The following is a 20,518-nucleotide window of genomic DNA, read 5'->3' on the forward strand; positions in this document are numbered from 1 at the left end:
AGAGGGACGAGGATGGGTAGGCTTTTGCCCCATTGGCGGTTAGACGGACCCTAATTTTGGCTCCTTTGGGGTCCTGATTGACGCCTACGACCGCGTAAGGGACGCCTGCTGGCAAAGTCCTGGCTTTGTCTAGGCGCAGGGTAAGAGCAGTCAGGCTGGGGACGGAAGGGTCGGCGCTGAAGCACCGGCGTGTGCATGCCGAGAGAGAGCGGAAAGTGACCCTGTTGCCCTTTAGGCTTTGCAGCCTAGGGCCAGTTTTTTCAGAGAACAGGCCTTTGCCATTGAAGGGCAAGTTCTGTATAGTGTGCAGCAGCTGCGAGGGAAGGCTTGATAACTGGAGCCATGAAAAGTGCCTCGTGGCAACACCCGAGGCCAGAGTCGTGGCAGCGGAGTCAGCTGCATCCAACGAGGCCTGGAGAGAAGCTCTCGCTAGCGACTTCCTTTGATCCAGGAGGGCATCGAACTCTTGACGGGAGTTCTGAAGAACCGACTCTGTAAATTTGCCCACCGCCACCCATAGTAGCGGCTAAGCAGGGCTTGCTAGTTTGCTACACAAAGTTGCAGGGCTCCCGCCGAGTACATCTTACGGCCCAGTAAGTCCCTTCGGCTAGCCTCCTTGGCTTTAGGGGCTGGTGCCTGCTGGCCATGGCGTTCCATCCCCTTGCGGGACTGGACGACAAGGGAGCGGGGGGGGGGGGGTAGATGTACCTATAGGTACTCGTACCCCCTGGATGATACCATGCACTTGCGTTTCGATCAGAGGAGGGCCCGAGCAGTATGTTCCTGCCCCCGCCTCATCTGGGGAGGAGGCAGAAGAAAGGCCAGGGACAAGCGGGTCCTGTGTGGGCTCGCGCTCCTGGACAACCTCCTGACCCTGTGGGATCTGGGAGCCCGGTGGCTGAACCGGGGCTTGCTCCGTACCGGTCGGAGAGGGACGGCTAATTGTCGCCTCTGGCACCCAGAGCTCCGCCGGAACGGAGCGAGATGGGATCACCGGTATGCCTCTGTCGTGGTAGTACGCCCAAGGTGACTAGAAGGACCACTGATAGGTCTCCTGGAAGACTGTGGAGGGCACATCGGAAAACAGAGTACTGCGCATATGAAGTGTCCGCACGTGGCAACACTGATGCGTGGCTGGATGGCCCTGAAGGAGCTGAAGAGCCTTTGGTAGAGTCTCCTTCTCTAACTGACGTCGCTCGACGCGGCCCCGGGGATTGGTACCGGGAGACATACCGGTACCGAGAATGGGACCTGCCACCGGATCTGTGCCGGGCGGGCGACCGAGAGCGCGAGGCTCGATGTTCAGGAACGGCTACGGGAGTCTCGGTGCCTGGGGCGGTGCCGGGAGCGGGATCGGTGCCAAGTGTACCGGGCCAGCGAACGGGACGCCGACCGGTGCCGCGAATACCAAAGGCACCGAAATAGAGAACGGTGCCGAGACTGCGAGTGGCGTCGGGACCTCGATCGGTGACGGGACCGAGAACGTCTGCGGGACCGCGATCGGGAACGGTGCCGCTCTGCGGTACCGACGCAGGGTGGCATGAGCAAGACAGGCTCGCCGATAGACAATATAACCCGCACCGGCGGTGTCAGGGGTTAAAGCAGCGCAGGCTCTGCCCTTGCCATCAACTCCCTCGCTGTGGAAATGTTTCCAGCGTGGAGGGAATAGTGAGCTCGACCACAGCTCGCACCGGGGAGCGTTCAGGTGCTGGACTCGACGGCTCTTGCGTGTCCGGAGTCTACGGTGCTAATACTGTCGGTGCCGCAGCAGGTACCGGTGCCGGGCAGTACAACGTAGTAGAGCACTCAGGCTGCGGAGCAGGCGGCTCGGACGCAGCTTAAAAGCAAGCTCGACCACGGTTCGTACCGGGGAGCTTTCCAGCACCGGACTCGACGGCTCTTGCCTGGCCGGAGTTAACGGTGTGGATACTGTCGGTGCCGCGGCAGACATCGGTGCCGGGCGATCCGACTGAGCATAGCGCTCGGCTGTGGAGCAGGCGGCTCAGACGCAGCGTCATAGCGAGCTCGACCACGGTCCGTACCGGGGAGCTTTCCAGCACCGGACTCGATGGCTCTTGCCTGGCCGGAGTTAATGGTGCGGATATTGTCGGTGCCGCGGCAGACATCGGTGCCGGGCGAACCGACTGAGCGTAGCGCTCGGCTGCGGAGCAGGCAGCTCGGACGCAGCGTCATAGCGAGCTCGACCACGGTCCGTACCGGGGAGCTTTCCAGCACCGGACTCGACAGCTCTTGCCTGGCCGGAGTTAATGGTGTGGATATTGTCGGTGCCGCGGCCGACATCGGTGCCGGGCGCTCCGACTGAGCATAGCGCTCGGCTGCGGAGCAGGCGGCTCGGACGCAGCAAGTATATCATGCCTCTTCATCCTCCAGGAGAGGGAACCATGCCGAGTGGACGTCGGAGCCAGCGAGGGCCAGTGCCGGGAGGCCTTGGCGGTACCGGCGATCCGGTGCCGAGGGAGCGCTCCTTGAAGACTAACCAGCGCTCGGCGCCGAGAGCAGAGGAGCAACAGCTGCCTCCCTCAGGAGCTGCTTGAGACGAAAGTCCCGCTCCCCTTTGTTCTCGGATTAAAGGCCTCACAAATGCGGCACTTATCTGCTAGTTGAGATTCCTCGAGGCACATAGGAGAGGATCTCTTGTCAGCATCGGCTTGTGGCCGGCCGAGCAGTGTAGAACCCTGTGGACCGGGCATCGGACCCGGCACCGGGTGAGGGGAAGGGGATAATCCCCGAACCCCTGAAAATAAATACTATACTACAAACAAATAAAGTTAACTACAACTATAAACATCTGAACTATATACTAAACGAGAGAAACTACGAGTAGTTAGGGAAGTGGAGGTCAGCTAAGCCGCGCTCCACTGTTCCAACGGCCGTCACGGGCGGGAAGAAGGAACTGAGGGGCGGATGGGTCGGCAGGGGTATATATCCTGCGCCATAGTGGTGCCACTCCAGGGGGCGCCCAGTCGACACACCGAGTGTTGCTAGGGTAAAAATCTTCCGAAGAGCCGTGCACGCGCGGCGCGCACACCTAACTGGAATGCATAGGAGCAATCACTCGAAGAAGAATCTGCAAGAAATTATTGATAACTCAAATAACTCAAAGTGAGCATTAGCTGCAAAGTTATATTAATTCAGCATACTATTTACATGTGATTTACTGTCCAGTTGTAACAGTGTGACTCTCAAGCTATAGGATTATGGTAGTCTGTATTCTTAATTTACAACAGGATTATGCTTGAAATGTTAAAATAAAATGATTTACTGTCATGAAATATGACCCTGCCTGCATTAATAATATACTTTGATGAGTCTAAAATGGGACTTGTGTGTTTGACTTCTAAGACTGTATGCTAGACTAACAAAAGGGGCTGAAGGAACCCCATATTCTCATATAATTTTCAACACCGTCACCCACAGCGGAGACAGTTCTAAATCCAGTGATTACTGAGTCTGAATGAATCCAACTGTCCAAACAATGGGACATCTATCAAAGATGTATTCTCCTGGATAGACACTGTAGGTGCCCTGGTTGACTGGGAAAAAACCTGTCTCAGGCACCAGGAGACACATTGGACCCTGAAAACAAATGCTACTGAGCAATACAGTATTTGGGCTCAGACACCTACATCAAAAGTGAGATCTTCCTTAAACACAGTGTGAGAGACAGAGGGGAACACAGAAAGAAAAAGGGAAGATCAAGAACAGCAGGGCATGCTGTTAGCTATGACTTCTTGGCCTTCAAGGAGAATGTGAGTTGGGTCACTTCTGTTACTGTAATTTAAGAGGGTAACAATTTTTCTTGTAATGAAGCATAACATCTGATAAAACTAAATATGCACATAAACTGTTTGTTGCTTTAAAACATTTGTTCTCTAATGCTTTGATCCAACTGCTAAATAAACTTTTAAGAAGGCTGTTGGGTCAATATCACTGGTCACAGATTCCTGATGAGAACAAACACAGAGCCTAAAACCCATTCAGGCTTGCAGGGAGACAAGCAATCATGGGGTAGTATACCTGGTTCCCAACAGAAGAGTGAATGGATCACAAGATTCCACTCTGAGAAAGAGGAGGAGACCCTGTAACTGGAACACTACCCAGACATTAAAAATTGGTTAGGAATGTGTATCTTATTAATGGTCATGAATGGATACTCCAGCAATCAATTGTTTACTACAACTCCATTAGGAGCTATAACTTAAATACAGTAACTCCTCACTTAAAGTCATCCCGGTTAACAATGTTTCATTGTTACGTTGCTGATTAATTAGGGAACATGCTCATTTAAAGTTAGGCAATGCTCCCTTCTAACGTTGTTTGGCAGCCGCCTGCTTTGTCCACTGCTTGCAGGAAAAGCAGCCCGTTGCAGCTAGCTGGTGGGGGCTTGGAACCAGGGTAGACCGGTAGCCTCCCTATCAGCTCCCCGCTCCCCCCAAGTTCCCTGTGCAGCAGCTGCCCAGCAGGCTATCAGTTGCTGGCAGTTCAGCTGTCCCTCCCCCCATTGCCATGTGCTGTCCTGCCCTCTGTCTTGGAGCTGCTCCCAGAGACTCCTGCTTGCGGGGGGGGGGGGGAAGAGGGGGGCTAATGTCAGAGTGTCCCTCTCCCCCCTGCTCCTGCACCCCACTTACCCCATCTTCCATAGAGCAGGGGGGACACATGACAGGGCTCAGGACAGAGGGAGCTTGCTGGCAGCAGCTGCGGTCACAGCAAGCTGATCTAATTAACAAGGTAGTGTACTTAAGAGTAGGTCAGTGTACTTAAAGGGGATATGTGCATTTCTCTCTCTCACACACAACGTGTGTCTCTGTCTGCGATGCTGTCTCCCCTCCCTCCATTCCTGCTGCCTTGTAGAGAGAGAGTTAACCCTTGAGGGCTCAGCCAATTGCTAGTTCATCATTTAACAGTAAGGGAAATATCCTACCCTCTGACTCCTCCACCTTGACCAAGCTTCACAATCATCATCACTATGTACCAGTATTAAATTGTTTGTTTAAAAAACTTATAGTCTGTCTGGTAAAATCAATTTTCCTGGAACCGAACCCTCTCATTTACATTAATTCTTATGGGGAAATTGGATTAGCTTAAAGTCGCATTTTTCAGGAACATAACTACAACATTAAGTGAGGAGTTACTGTATACATTTGAAGGTAGTCAGACATGGACAAACTCAAAATATTTTCCAGCAGATCCTAAATGATGAGGACAAAAAAAAGTAAAATTAAAATGTGTAATTTATACTACTGATCAAATTTCCATCACTAACAGAATTTTGTTGGATCTGTACTATCTTCAACTTGAACCGGAAAATGCAGGCTGGAATATAAGTGTTTCTTTCCACCAACAGAGGTGGAAAGTTGTGTCTCATCGCTTCAACTCTCTCATAAGCCTAACCAACTAATGTTTTCTGGCCTAAAACATTATTTGCATATAAACAAGTATTTTCCCTCAAGTTTGTGCTTTTCACCTACCTAGTATTTTTACAGCATAATGAGGACTCTCCAGAATGACTCCTTCTTCTGTGTCAAACATAGGATTATCTATTCCAGTTTTGGGAGGAATCTGCGCTAGTTTCTTAAGCCTCATTGAAGCAGTAAGGTCTAGTTCTTGTTTCTTTCCTTCTTCTTCTCGCCTGCGCCTCATGTCCTCCTGTTGCTGGCGAATCCGCTCAAGTTGAGCACTTCGTCGTACTGGCATCATCCTGGACCCCAAATCCCCAGGGCAATCAACAGCCATCTCTCTGTGCTTCTGAGGTTCCTCAGGAGATGCAAGCTCCACATTTTTTGTTTCACTGTCAGAATCTTCTGTAACATGTCCATTCATATGAGAAGTTGTCATGGTTATTTATAGTAATCTGTACCACTTCTCACATACAAATTCTGTTACAAGGCCAGTTTTCTTCATGCTCCCACTTAAAACCCATTATAATTTCAAAGGATATTGCATCAGAAGACCAAGGTTGAAGAAATAGCCAGCAAAGAAATCTAGTGAAAAAACTGAAAAAAAAAAATAATTGAGTTACTAAACAAGAAAAACAGTAAGAGTTTTATAACTTCCTGACCCTGACATTTTTCTCAATGGTTATATAGCACACTTTTCCCCAACTCAAGCATTATTCAATGTAGCAGCCACATAATTAACAGTTTAGTAGTCTTCACGCACCACTGTTTATAAAAATTAGAAGACTGTTCTGTTAAAAAATTAAAGTTCATAATATTTCCAGATAAAGTGGTAGAGATTTTGCACTTAATGTACAAGATTGCAAATTGGCAGTTTTGTGAAACTTGCCATTCACAGTTCTTACATTTTTCCTTTCATTCTGAAGGACTGCAAGACATTTCTCAAGCTATTCCACCAATCCTACAAATACTTACATATGAATGTGGTCACAGAGTTTAATGAGGCTATGCACATGTGTAAAGATATTCACATGTGTATGTGTTCCAGGGACTGGGGCGTTTCCATACAAGCATTACTTCATCTATCATTAAAGGCCAGGTAGAAGACAGCTGCTGTTTGAAAGGGAACAGCATAAACTACACAACAGTTTTGAACACACAGTAAAGGATACTGTATCCAGCTGAAATGGAAAGGGGAATTAAGTGGACAGAATGAAATTCACTAGGACTGGTGTTTGACCATTACTGATAACCCTGATTTCATGAAAAAAGTGTTCTGAGGGATGTAACCATCAGTTGTCAGGACCCATTTTCACACTTCATGTAAAATTTTATATCTATCCTATACAGGTTCTTATACCACACTTATCACTGTGACATCTGAATGCCTCCCAATAGTGTATTAAGTGATACTACTGACATCTACCACGTGCAGACTGTTCTCTCTCTCTCTCTCATAATTCCCTACAGGGAGAATTATCTGTTCAGTGTAGTGATTTGGTATGACTTTTGTTGTCTCTTACATTTCATTTTGTTTTTCCTTTGTTATGTCTATTGGAGATGGCAAGTCAAAGTGTGCATATTAGTTGGAACAAAAATGATTAGAGATGGGTGAATAAATGAATATTTTGGTTCTCTGGCAATTCTGGAAAAAGTTTCTGAACCAAAAGCAAAAATTTTTGGTGAATCAAAAAAAGTCAGAAATATTTGGGTCGGGTTGAAACAAAGTTTCATTTTGACCTAACTCAATTTTTCATTTTGAAAAGCAAAGGAGAACTAGATTCACAAAACAGCTGGAAGAGGAAAAAGGTGTGTAATGCTCTCCTTATAACTTTTAACTGGCTGGCTAGGGCACTCAGAGGGGATGTGGGAAACCCAGATTCAATTCCCCCTTCTGGCTGATGTGCAAAATGGATCTGAACTTGGGTCTCCCACATTGAAGGAGAGTGCCCTAGCTCCTGGGCTGCCATGGGATATTCTGTTATGGGGATTTCTCTATTTCGCCTGTTGAAGTCATTCCACTTTGTATAAATAAATAGTCATTAATGTAGAGTCTTGAATTTGGATCTCCATATATTTGTTGAGTGCCCTAACCACCAGGCTGCAGAGTCATTTTTACTCTTTCCTTGATCCAGTGATGAACAGTGAACTCACCAAAGATGTAGGAGACCCAAGATCAAAACCTGCTCCAATGATTACTTATTTATACAAAGAGTAATTGCTTCACCAGGCAAAATGGAGAAAACTCTATTACAGAATATCCCATCACAGCCCAGGAGACAGGGCACTCTCCTGCAATATGGGAGACCCACGCTCAAATTCCTTCTCCACGAAGAGGGGAATTGAATCTGGGTCTCCCACACTCCAGGTGAGTGCCCTAACCACAGGGCTAAAAGCTATAAGGAGGACACCTCTTCCAGCCATTTTGTGAATCTAGTCCTTCTTTGCTTTTGTTAAAATTCCTGAAATCTAAATGAAAAGTTTTGAGTTATGTCAAACTGAAATGTTTGGTTTAGACATTTCCAAAATATTTTGATATTTTTTTTGGTTTGGTTGAAACTATTTGGCCAACTTGACATAAATTTGCGAACAGTTTAAGGTTGACAAACTGCATTTTTCAGATACTTCTAGCTGTGATAGACCTGAGTTTTAAATATTAGTTTGTTCCACATTCCCAGACTGGTTCCCAAGAAAACTGTCTCCTGCGCAGACATGCTTTACCTCATGGTAGAAAGTTCCAATCCCTGAGGAATGGAGTTGTCAGCAATAGTCCTACTGCTGGAGCTTTAGGTCTTTTTTAAGACATCCTGGCCTAAACACCTAGAAGATAAAGACTGACAATTCGAATTTCATTGTGCTGCTGGATCAGTTATATGATTAATACATTACATCATATATATTGGTTGGTTGCAAAGTAAAATGATGTTGACTATGACTGGCTGAGTACTACTAATGAGAAGTGAGATGGAGACAATTCTTCCTCTGAAGCTCAGGCTACTTTCTCTGAAGTGCACAGAAGCAGTCGTCAATCTTCCATTTCCCCTCATTTACACTTTATGAGCAGTCACTATGGTGCAAGTCCTGGTTCTATTGAGCTCCACAGTCCAGCCTCTCTGTGATCTAACAGTGAAATAAAGTTCTAAAGGGGAACTTCCCAGGAAAGGTGGCTGAGGTAGGGGCAGCACACTGACAAATGGCTATGTGAAACAGGGAAAGCTGGGAGGTAATGACAACAGTAGGCATTCAGAGGTATAGCTTCCACAGTCTCTGTTGAAAACAGTGCATTGAACCACTCTCACCATTTCTTCTTTCCTCATGAGCACCTGGTCTCTTTTACATAGTCCCTCTCATTCTCCCCCGGGAATTTTATCTCCCCCCACCTCTAGGCTGGGGAGAGGAGGATGGAGCCCAAGGTTCTCTCCTCCAGCTGGTGTGGGCTCATCTGGATTCCTGAGAGGCTAATAGGGCTTTTCTTTCTGGAGCCCTAGGGAGAGGGACCTAGAGGGTCAGCTGGCTGTCATGCAACTTGACATGCAAAACTCTACAGTGCACTTCCTGCACATCTCCAACCAGCCCCAAGCTGGGAGGGAGAAGGAAAGACAGCAAAACCCCAAAAAGCTAGACACATACACTGAGGAGCCAGGCTGGAAGAGAAGCTATGTACATCCTGCTACTGCTCCTGTCATTTTACTGAAGCATCTTAAAAACTGAGCAGGCAGTTCAGCAGTAGTCCTATGTCAGTTCCAAGCCCAGGCCTGGTGCAACATTCCCTTTTGTACCATTTCTACATGTACAGAGAGTTGCAACTTTACCCTAATATATAACTGCTACACAAAATATCATGTGTTTAATGGCCAGTGTTTATCATAGGTGGAGCTACCACCACCACCTCAGGTTGCCCAATAACTTCCCATTATACAGCCCTGTTTTCAGTTGCTCATAATCTTTGCCAAACTATCTGGGCTTACTATCACTTGGACATAGGGTGACAAGACGTCCTGATTTTATTGGGACTGTCCCAATATTTACTTGTTTGTCCTGCGTCCTGACCGATGTTCGGTCGGGATGCCAACTGTCCCGATATTTTGCCCTCTGGCGCACAGGCAGAGAGGGCTGGCGCCCCCGCCCCGCCCCTCCCCCCATTGGATCCCTCCCCAAATCCCCGCCCTGGCCCCGCCTATTCCCCAAGCACGCCACATTCCTCCTCCTCACCCCTCCCTTCCAGGCTTGCACCAATCAGCTGGAGGGAGCGGGGAGAAGCAGGATGTGGCAGCCAGCTCAGGGGAGGTAGAGGCAGAGCAAAGGCGAGCTGGTGCGGTGCGGGGCATGGAGCTGCCGGTGGGTGCTCAGCCCCCAATTTTTCCTATGCTCCGGCAGCTCTTGGGTGTTTGTTTTTTTTGGTTGCTCCGCCGGCACCCTCCCCACCCCCGATATTTCATGTCTCTCATCAGGTCACCCTACTTGGGCATTCCCTGAAACTGCAGTTCCTGGTCACGGTGGTGCAGGGCCAGATGAAGCACCAAAATTGAAAACAATAGGACTGACTGTGCTCTCAATGACCTTCCCAACCCCGTGCTGGTGCCAAGGAAATATGGAAGAGGGAGCTGCCTGACAACTGCAGAGTGGTCAAGAGGGCTAAGTGGGAGGACATTGACTGAAACATGGAGGGAGGGTGAGTGAAACTAGTAATGGCTGGACAAGGAGACAGTTCCAGTCTTGCTCTCCCCACTTCCCAGTTTCCTTGCCCAACTAATTCTCAGTGTTCCATCCCAACCCCAACTTCTCCTCTCTCCTTTCCCAGTCTCCCTACCCTAGACATCTAGAATGTGTGGGGAGACTGGGATAAACATCCAGAGTGGGAGGGGAAAGGAGAGTGGGAAATAAGCTGGAGATGGGAGGGAACGCAGAGTGGCTGCGTAAAGAGACTGGTATGAGAAGCGGAGACTGGGACTGGCTAGGTGAGAATAGGAATGGAATGTGGAATCAGAAGAGTGAGGAAGAAACAGGACAGTTTAGAGGGGACAGCAGAAGGGAAGGATCAACCTGGGGGATAGGGGAGGTGGAGGGGGGAAGAGAAGAGGGCAGAAAAGCCTGTGCACACTAGAGAGCACTCCCCTACAAAGCCTGGAATGGAACTCAAGATTCTAGAGAGTCTCCCCCTCCTTCTGCAGTCAGGAAGTGAACGTAAAACCCACTTGCAAAACATGATTCCCCGCTATTTCGGGTCCACAGAAGATGACAACCTTCTACTGCTATCAGTAACTTCATTAGTTCAAGTGGCAGATACATGGAGTAGATCTAAAGGTTCAAACCCTGATGATGTTATGCAGGTGTCTCAATATTATTCTACATAGATGGAATTTCTGGTTTTCTAGTTTGCTTTTTTGAAGCCGAGAAAATTACACATAAAAATCTACATTACAAGAACACTGAGGTTGCAAAGTCAAGCACCCAAAAGTTAGGAAATGCCAGAATTAAGCATTCCTGTGCTATCTAGGCTTTAATTACTTGATCACAAAGCGTGAGCACATGGTTAGCAAATTAAGACAACCTTAATTCTGGCATTTCTTAACCTCTGAGTGCTTGACTTTGTAACCTCAGTGTCTATTAATGTAGTTTTTGTGTGTGGTTGAATTAAATGTCATATCAATAAGAGATTTACTTTTCTGAACATTTAGTTAGTTATTAGTAAACTTCTCAATCCAACTTGACAAATGGTATCTACTTCTGCTTATGTAATTTGCACACTAAAATTACTCTTGATAAATTCCTGCTGCTGAAACAATAAAAATACATTATATTCAACTTTTCATGTTTATGCCCAGTAAAATATGTCTTTTTTTTAAATAAAAAGAGGTCTGATGGAACAAAAGGAATTAATTTATGTGAGGAAAAATGACTGTCTCAGAACTCCATATTGCAGATAATGATAGCTATTTCTCAAGCCAATACACCACATTTATGAAGCACAATCAAATATCTGCATAAAACAATAACAAAGTTTGAGAAAAAGGTGGATATAACATGAGCTTACTCTGCGCACACTGAAGGTCTGAGGACATTGTGCCAGCACAATTCCCTGTCATTTGTGGCACTTTCTTAGATCAAGACCACAGCTCTACCTGAGCTTCCTTTTATTGATTTATGTGCATGTGGAAGCCAATGAATTCCACAAAATGTATGAGCAAAGGATACGATGGCACACTGGAGAAGTTTCCCTGTGTTTCCATCCACCCATCTAGAGAGAGGCAGAGCATCTGTGCAGTTAAAAGCAGAGACACCAATAACACTGCAACTCCAGAACGAGCCACGTTGCCAAAGAAGAGAACAACCACAACCACAGGGCTGAAAGTTTGTTGGACTGATAAGATTCAGAAGCCACAAATTGTCACCTTCAATTGAGGGCCACATTTACAGAAACCCATAAGGTGTAACTAGATTTTCCTGGGCCTGTTCCCTCAGCATAGTTTTAACAGGAGATGAACACCACAGTCCCATAGTTACCATTTTACCATTTGGGAAGCCTCTTGCAGATGTCCTGGTGAGCTCAACAAATTGCAATTCTTCAGCAATGAGAAAAGGCAGTCTAACCTATTTCTTACAACTGCCAACATCTGCTCTTCTGCATTCTGATTAAGTCAGGAAAAGTATTTTTTGAGTTCTGATCTTCCTAAAAGGACAACTTGATAAACAGCCACCCCAGTGAAGAACTCAAATTTCTCACTTTCTTTAAAGAATGTTTTAAGGAAATTTGCAGCAATTATACTTTATACAGATAAACATTAAAAATATATATTGAGTAAAACATTAAAAACTGTTTTATGAGTACAGTAGCTCCTCGCTTAATGTTATAGTTATGTTACTGAAAAATGCAACTTTAAGCAAAACCATGTTAAGCTAAACCAATTTCCTCATGTCTCTCTCCACACACACACACACACAAAGTTTTAAACAAACAATTTAACACTGTACACAGCAATGAGGATTGTGAAACTTGGTTGAGGTGGTCAATGGGATATTTCCCAGGGAATGCCTTACTGCTAATGATGAACTAGCACTCGGCTGAGCCCTTAAGGCTTAACACATTGTTAATGTAGCCTTACACTCTACAAGGAAGCACAAATGGAGGGAGGGGAGACAGCATGGCAGACAGAGAGCGAGACACACACACACCCTGGTTCCAACCCCCACCAGCTAAGCTCCAACAGGCTACTCTTTCTGCAAGAAGTAAACAAAGCAGGCGGCTGCCAAACAACCTTATAAGGGAGCGTAGTACAACTTTAAATGAACATGTTCTCTAATTGATCAGCAACGTAACAACGAAACAATGTTAACCGGGATGACTTTAAGTGAGATGTTACTGTAACTATTTCAGTATCTCCCTAACTGAACATTCAGTAACATTTTCCTGATACTTCCGTAGTAGAAGGCCCAGCTGCTAAGGCTACGTCTATACTACCCGCCCGGGTTGGCGGGTAGCGTTCGACTTCTTGGAGTTCGATATATCGCATCTCATCTAGACACGATATATCGAACTCCGAACGCGCTCCCGTCGACTCCGGAACTCCACCACCGCGAACGGCAGTGGCGGAGTCAACGGGGGAGCCGCGAACTTCGATCCCGCGGCGTCTGGATGGGTGAGTAGTTCGAACTAAGGTAGTTCGAGTTCAGCTACGCTATTCGCGTAGCTGAACTTGCGTACCTTAGTTCGAACCCCCCCACCCCCAGTGTAGACCAGGCCTAATAGAAAGTAGGACACTGGAAAAGTCAGAATACCTTTAAAAAAATTGAAAATAAATTCTATTTGCAGTTAAAAATCAATTTTTAAGAATTGATGGTAACTCTGAAAGTCCTTTATGGCCCACATATTCAAATAGTGGACTCCCTCGTCAAGTCCCATTCTATACCGGATTGTCAAGGTAGCAGCTTCTTATTTGAATTAATTGATTCAAATTTTGAATTCCTAAAGAATTAACAACGTATCATAGTTATAATATTAGTGATTCATTCTTTTCTGTCATTAAATGTAGTAATTAAAAACCATCTTTGATATCACACTGCAGTTTTCCTTCAACTTCTTTTATTGCTAGGCCAATGGGCCGGATACAACATTACTAACACATCTGAGGAGGGAAAAAACAGTAGAAAAGTGACATGGCAATGCCAATTAAGCCTTTCCCCCTTTTTTTTAAATTTAAAAAACCCTCTGGTTTAAACTAGTCAATGCCCTTTGTTCTTTTGTTAGTCTTTAAGGTGCCACAAGTACTCCTGTTCTTTTTGCGGATACAGACTAACACGGCTGCTACTCTGAAACCAGTTAAATATCAGTAATTGAATCTCAGAGGCTGGTTTTTTTTTAAATATAGTATGCGTTCAGACTAAAACCCCAGCTTGTGTTTTGTTTTTAAGGAATGTTATGAATTTGGAGGAGGCTACTGAAGTTCTAAATAATGCTGAAAACTAAATGTAAGTAGTACAATAATGGAGGAGTGGCAGTAACGCCTACACAAGTTTCTGCCAGCTTGCACTTCCAAATCTGAAGTGCTGCATTTCATTTTAATGAAAAGCAATGTACAAATACTCCTGGGGGGAAAAAATCATCTCTTTAGCTCTCCTGCCTAGCTTTCGCTGCCAGAGTAGTTACTAAAACCATTCAATTAGTAAACAGTTTTGGCACTTGAATAGCAATGAAGATTCATTTCCCTTAAATATCGGGCAACTCTCTTTCAATAAGTACTAGGGCTGTCGATTAACTGCAGTTAATGCAAAAAAATTAACTGTGATTAAAAAAAATTAATCGTGATTAATCGCACTGTTAAACAATAGAATACCAATGGAAATTTATTAAATGTTTTTGGATGTTTTCTTCTACATTTTCAAATATATTGACTTCTATTACAACACAGACGCCCAGCAGGAAAGCCTGGTCCACTTGGCCAGGTAAGTCAGTCTAGTTGAGGGCTTCCTACTCCCAGGAAGACCTGTTGGACTCCTTCCGAACAGGTCCATTCCTCTCAGTTCAGCCATACAGCATCCATGCTGAGAGGTGGAGGGATTCAAGGCTGGGGCGTAAGAGCTGACCGTGGTCCTGTGATGGCAGGTCCAGTCATTTGGGCAGGGGCCAGGGAGCTTCACGAGCGTGCTGAACCAATGCTGATGAGGCCACGCTGGGGCAATCATGACAACCTGCACCATGCCTCTCTTGATCTTTGCCAGGACCCTGCTGATAAGTGGAATCAGAGGGAATACATACATCAGGTTCCCTGACCATGTCATGAGGAAGGCGTCAGAGAGGGAGCCGTTGCTCAGACCTTGCTGAGAACAAAACCGGTGGCATTTCCTGTTCTGTCTGGTAGCAAACAGTTCCACTTGAGGAATTTCCCACGTTTGGAAGATCATGCAGGCTATCTCTGGATGGAGCGACCATTCGTTGCAAGAGAAGAAGTCCCTGCTAGGCTGGTCCGCAAACATTCTTGACGCTGGGATGGTGACAAGCTTCCAGGTGAATTTCGTGGCTGATGCAGAAGTCCTATAGATGGGAGTGCTCTTGACAGAGCTGACGAGCGCGCTTCCCCCTTGCCTGTTGATGTAGAATGTTGAGGCTGTATTGTCCGTCAGGACTCATACCACCTGGCCCAACAAGTGGGGCAGGAAGACGCCGCACACCAGTCAGGCTGCTTGGAGCTCTTTGATGTTTATGTGTAACTTTACCTCCTTCAGGGACCACATCCCCTGCGTCTGGAGGTCGCCAAGATGCGCACCCCAACTGAGACATCCGACACCAACTTGATGGAGTGAGGGGGGTGTTGTCAAACGGAACCCCCTCCAGGACTGTCCTGCGGTCGGTCCACCATCGCAGTGAGGTATGTATCGCCTGGGGAATGGTAACAATCTTTTCCAGGAGGTCTCAGGACTGGGAATAGATCACCCCCAGCCATTGTTGCAGGGGCCACATCTGGAGCTTGCTATAGCGGACCACGTAAGTGCACACTGCCATGTGACCAAGCAGGTGCAGACAGACCCTGGCTGTAGTCAGAGAGAATGCAGAGACTTCTGCAATGAGATTCGTCAATGTGTGGAACCTTTCCAATGGCAGGAACGCTCTGCTGCAGGTCGAGGACCGCGTCGATGAACTCTATCTTCTGTACTGGCACTAATGTCTACTTTTTGGCATTTACCAATAGGCCCAGAGAGTGGTACATGGCTTGAAAACTGTGACATCCCTTTGGACTTGAGACCTGGAGCTGCCCTTGACAAGCCAGTCATTGAGGTACAGGTAGATCTGGATACTCCGATGCCTGAGGTAAGCTGCTACCACCAACATGCACCTGGTAAACACTCTTGGTGCTGTCGCCAGGCTGAATGGGAGGACCACAAACTGGTAGTGGTGGGGCCCCACCGTAAACCCAGAAAAAGCATCTGTGTCCTTGAAAGATTGATATGTGGTAGTATGTGTTCTTCAAGTCGAGGGCGGCATACCAGTCTCCCAGATCCAGGGAAGGGATAATAGAAGCCAATGAAACCAGGCAGAACTTTAGCTTCTTTAGGTACTTGTTGAGGTCTTGCAGGTCCAGGATGGGCCTTTGGGATTAAAAAAAGAGATTGGAAGAGAACCCCTTGTTCCCGTATTCAAGAGGAACTTCTTCCACTGCAACCCCTTTGCCTACTGAGCAAGGAGACTCTTGTGAGACGGGTCCCTGAAGGAGGACAGGGAAGGCAGGTGGGAAGGAGGGGTATAAAAGAACTAGAGGATATAACCCTGCTCCACTGTGCTGAGGACCCATCAGTCTGAGGTTATAGCGGTCCAAGTAGGGATGAAAAGGGAAAGGCAGTCGGAGAACACTGGGACAGATGGATTTGGGGAATAGTCTGGTAGGCTGCCCTCAGGCACATCCTCAAAATGACCGTTTGGCCCCTTGCTTGGTAGGGGTCGAGCCTGACTAGGCAGAGGGTGAAGGCGGGTGGCTCGGATGGTGTTTGTAGCCTTTGGCTCATTTGTGGAGCTGGTCCTGCTGAGGCTTGAACCGCTTACACGCTGGGGCTGGGATGTAAAGACCCAGGGTTTTCAGGGTGGTGTGGGAGTCCTTGAGGCCATGCAATTTGCTGTCTGTTTGCTCTGCAAATAGGGCTCAGCCGTCGAAGGGCAAGTCCTGCATTGACTGCTGAGCCTCAGAGGACAACCCAGAGAGGAGTAGCCAGGAGGCTCGTCTGTTGGGGCCTGGATGGCCGCCTTGGCTGTGGTCATGTCCTCATCGAGGATCGCTCAGAACTCCTTCTTGGAAGCCTCAGGAAGCAACCCTTCGACCTTGGCCATAGCTTGCCACATATTAGTCATACTGGCCAAGGAGGGCTTGGTGGTTGGCCACTCTCAGCTGAAGGCTGGAAGACTAATAAATCTTACGTCCAAAAAGATCCAGCCTCCTCGAATCTTCATTTTTTGGGGTGGCCTGGGTTGTCCTCACCTCTCTTTGTGGTTAACCACCTCTACCACAAGGGAATTGAGGGCAAACGGTGAGTATAAGTACTCATGCCTCTAGGTTGGCACAAAGTACTTGTGTTCAGCCCTCTTAGAGATAGAGACCAGGGAAGAGGGGGGTCTGCTACAGGGCATTAGTGATTTTGGAAATGCCTTCATGAAGGGGTAGGGCTATTCTGGCAGGAGCCGAGGACGTCAAACAAAATCTGAGGGCTCTTCCAGTTCCTCTGCCTGAAGCCCCAGGTTGGAGGCAACCCTCTTCAAAAGTTCCTGGTGCGCTTTGGCATCATCCTGAGGAACTGGGTGAGGGGGCCCCGTGATAGCTTGGTCTGGCAGTGATGAGGACGATGCCAGTGCTGTGGCAACCTCCACTTCCGTTGGCAGAACAGCAGCTTGCTCCCCTGGGTCTTCCTGGACCTGTGGGGTCTTACCCACCAAAGCCACGAGCACCGGAGGGGGACGGGATACCAAAGCCGCTGGCCTCTCTGAGGCTCCCAACACCAACCGGGCTGCCTGGGGAGGTTAGGTGAACCCCCAAGGATTCCACGGGTACCATGACACCATCCACTGCACTTGGGGCCATGGGACAGGTTTCAGTGATGATGGTGTAGACAGCACTGCAGGTACCAGAGCTCGCCCAGCAGTCAGGGAACCTCGCTCCATGCCGGAGGTATAAATGGAGCGGTCAGTACTGGGTGACCAAGATCGGGCAGAGAGGTGGCTCTTGTCCAACCGATGCCAGTCACTGCATCCCAAAGCCAACCTGTCCGAGCGAGACAGGCGTCTTGGTCAGGATCTCAGGGACCGAAGGCATTCAGCAGATCTGCATCTGACACCTGGCGATCCACGACTCGCACTACTCAAACGGTACTGGGATGTTGAACGGGACCGGGAGTAAATATGGGCCAGTTGCCAGGAGGATCTTCCTGAATAAGGTGAACTACTACTTGGAGATGGGCGATGACAGTCTGTCGATCTGTGATCTCTGATCCTTGATCAGTCCTGGGCCTTTGGAGATGGTTGGGACCGGTCCGGGAGTTCTTGCCAGGTGGTGCAGGCCTCAGATGGTCTGCACCAATCTACCAGCAAGGTACGCCTCGAGTCCCTCGATCGATGGCCCCTGTGTGGAGACCGCAGAGGGCTCCGCTGAGCCTGCTTCTCTAATCCTGAGATGCGATGGCTTTAGGTGAGCAAGCGATGGCGGGACGTCCCTCTTGATGGGGAATGGTGCCTCTGCGGTGGGGACACACGCATAGGTCCCAATGTGGGTATTCCCCAAGACTGGGGTAATGCTGGAGCCAATGTGGGCAGCACCAGGAGCATCAGGATCTCCTGAGCTGCTTGTAGGGCTTCAAGCATCGATAGCACCAGAAACTGGCTTGGGCCTGCACCGCTATCCGGAGCTGCAGGCAAAGTATGGGATGGGCTGCACCACTCTACTTGAGCTGGAGCCAGACTTCCTGAAGGGGGTGTTGAGCTGCCCGACATAGGTCATAGCTTGCCCCCAGCCCTCTTCTTTCCCTTATGGGCGGTAGGAGTTCTTCCCTGCACAGTCTTTTTTGTCTTCTTGATCAGAGCTGTAGAGGAGGACCGGTGCCGGCTCGTGGATGGCACCGGCGGAGCACTGCGCAGAGGCTGTGGTGCTCGGTGAGGAGTTGGACCTCTGCCGGAGTGAACGTCAACTCCATTAGGAGCGCTTTCAGATGGATATCGCGTTCTTCTTCGTCCTAGGTTTAAAGGACTTGCATATATTGCACTTGTCACTTATGTGCCCTTCGCCTAAGCACCTTAGGCAGCTGGTATGTGGATCTCTGATGGGCATAGGCCATTTGCAGCAATCACTGGGTTTAAAGCCTGGGGACCGGGGTATGTCCCATCCCATGGCTGAGTCCCCTTTCAGATGAACAAAGAGTTTGTGAACTACTACTAAGGGTAACTAAAACTACCAACTATATAAAACTATATTACAGGTTTTCAACGTTTGCAAGAACAGAGAACAAAACAATGCTAGCTGAAGCAGCAAATATTCCAGCACTATCACTAGTGGCAAGAAGGAACTGAGGGAGGGGGGAGCCGGTGGCACCCCTTATACCGCGCCATGCAGGTGCCACTCAGAGGGCGCCAGAGCTGGTCCACTACAGATACTGCTGAGGGAAAAGCTTCCAGCACCGGTGCATGTGGCAAACACACACACCTAATATGGAATGGACACCCAACAAGCACTCGAAGAAGAATATCTGTTTCTGGAAGACTTGATTTATAAGGCTAAAGCCCCCAGGCAGTACAGTATTTGCTGTTGGTTTTGGGGGTCTCCCCTGCTGCCTCATTGATTACTTCCAGTTCCAACGTGTCCGGTTGACTGGTAAGTCCGTAACTCTGGTGTTCGTATCTTTGAGGTTCTACTGTACTAGACATTGCATCACGTTTTGGGATTGGGTTGATTGCATTGCAAGAAACAATCTCTGTGCAGCATGCTCTGTACATGCTCAACCTACTCTACCGCCTCATCTCTACATTCCTTACTTATCTTGTCCATAGTTATTTTATTCAAAGTAAATGGTTCCTTGGGTGTTCTACCTCTTATCTCAACTGGTGCAGACATTCTGTCTTTTTAGCCTACTGAGCTATTTACTTATCTTATTTAGCACAAACGCTTTTTTCAGCCTAATGATCTGTTTATCTCCCTAATTCTATCCTCCAAAAAACGAGGCCTCCCTCCATGCGTTAATTGCTCATGTCACTTCAGGCCTCAGCTACAACAAGGAATGGCAGCCCAGTCCCCCACTCGAGTACAAGTACAAGCACTTCCTGTTTCTCGTTGTGGAGAACAGGTCTATTTGTGAGACACCCCAATAATGAAATATGCAATGGAGTACAATGGGATCTATCACCCATTCATGATCCTGAGAGCATCTGCAGCAATGTTTCAGACACCCAGAAAGTAAGCTCCTGAGAGGCTGATCTAAGTTCCCTCTAAGCTGTACGGCTGTATGGCCGGGCCGCGCACTTCAGGTGTCCCTCTGCCCACTGCCATGCTGCTCCTGCCTTCTGCCTTGGAGCTGCTCCTGGGAGCCTCCTGCTTGCTATGCAGAGCAGGGAGGAAGGGGGGTGCTGATGTCAGGCTGTCCCCCCTCCCCCCACCCCTGTACTCCATCTCTGCAGAGTGAGGGGGACAGGACACAATAGGGCTCAGGAGTGGTATGGAGGGAGCTTGCTGGTGGCTGCTGCTGCGTCTGCTTTGAGTGCTGATAAACTTAAAATGGCAACATACAGCAGCAAATCATAGGGCTGAAAAGTAATAATAGTGCTCAAGATTTTAGTGAGGCTCCACCATTTGGAGTGATAGTGATCAGGGGACCCCTGAACAAAAATTTGAGAAATGAGAAATCTGCATCATCACCATTTTCAACATTACTTTGTGGTAGTAAAGTGGAGCAGTAGTAGAAAAAGGTGGTGACTCTACGGGTATCAGGTGAATGTCTGCCTAAAGGTCCTTGGTACCAAGGATGGATTATTACTGAACAAGGGGGAGTCAGGCATCTGGCAGCATGAGGTCTCGTAAAACCTGAACTCTTGCAGTACCAACATGGTGGTCAGTACCCAGGTAGCAGTGTGAGCAGAGGTG

The 20,518-nt window shown here is 48.0% G+C and overlaps 1 protein-coding gene across 1 annotated transcript in view; it reads right to left on the reverse strand.

Annotated features, from left to right (window-relative positions):
* The window catches only part of PALS1 (protein associated with LIN7 1, MAGUK p55 family member), a 132,963-nt gene that overhangs the window by 62,522 nt on the left and 49,923 nt on the right, over positions 1–20,518 (reverse strand). Inside the window, exon 2 of the mRNA XM_045012440.1 lies at positions 5,490–6,014. Coding sequence (XP_044868375.1) covers positions 5,490–5,856 — 367 coding nt within the window. The 5' untranslated portion in view covers positions 5,857–6,014. The remainder of the gene's footprint in view (positions 1–5,489; positions 6,015–20,518) is intronic.

Source organism: Mauremys mutica, chromosome 4 (genome assembly GCF_020497125.1).
Source record: "Mauremys mutica isolate MM-2020 ecotype Southern chromosome 4, ASM2049712v1, whole genome shotgun sequence".
Taxonomy (NCBI): domain Eukaryota; kingdom Metazoa; phylum Chordata; order Testudines; family Geoemydidae; genus Mauremys; species Mauremys mutica.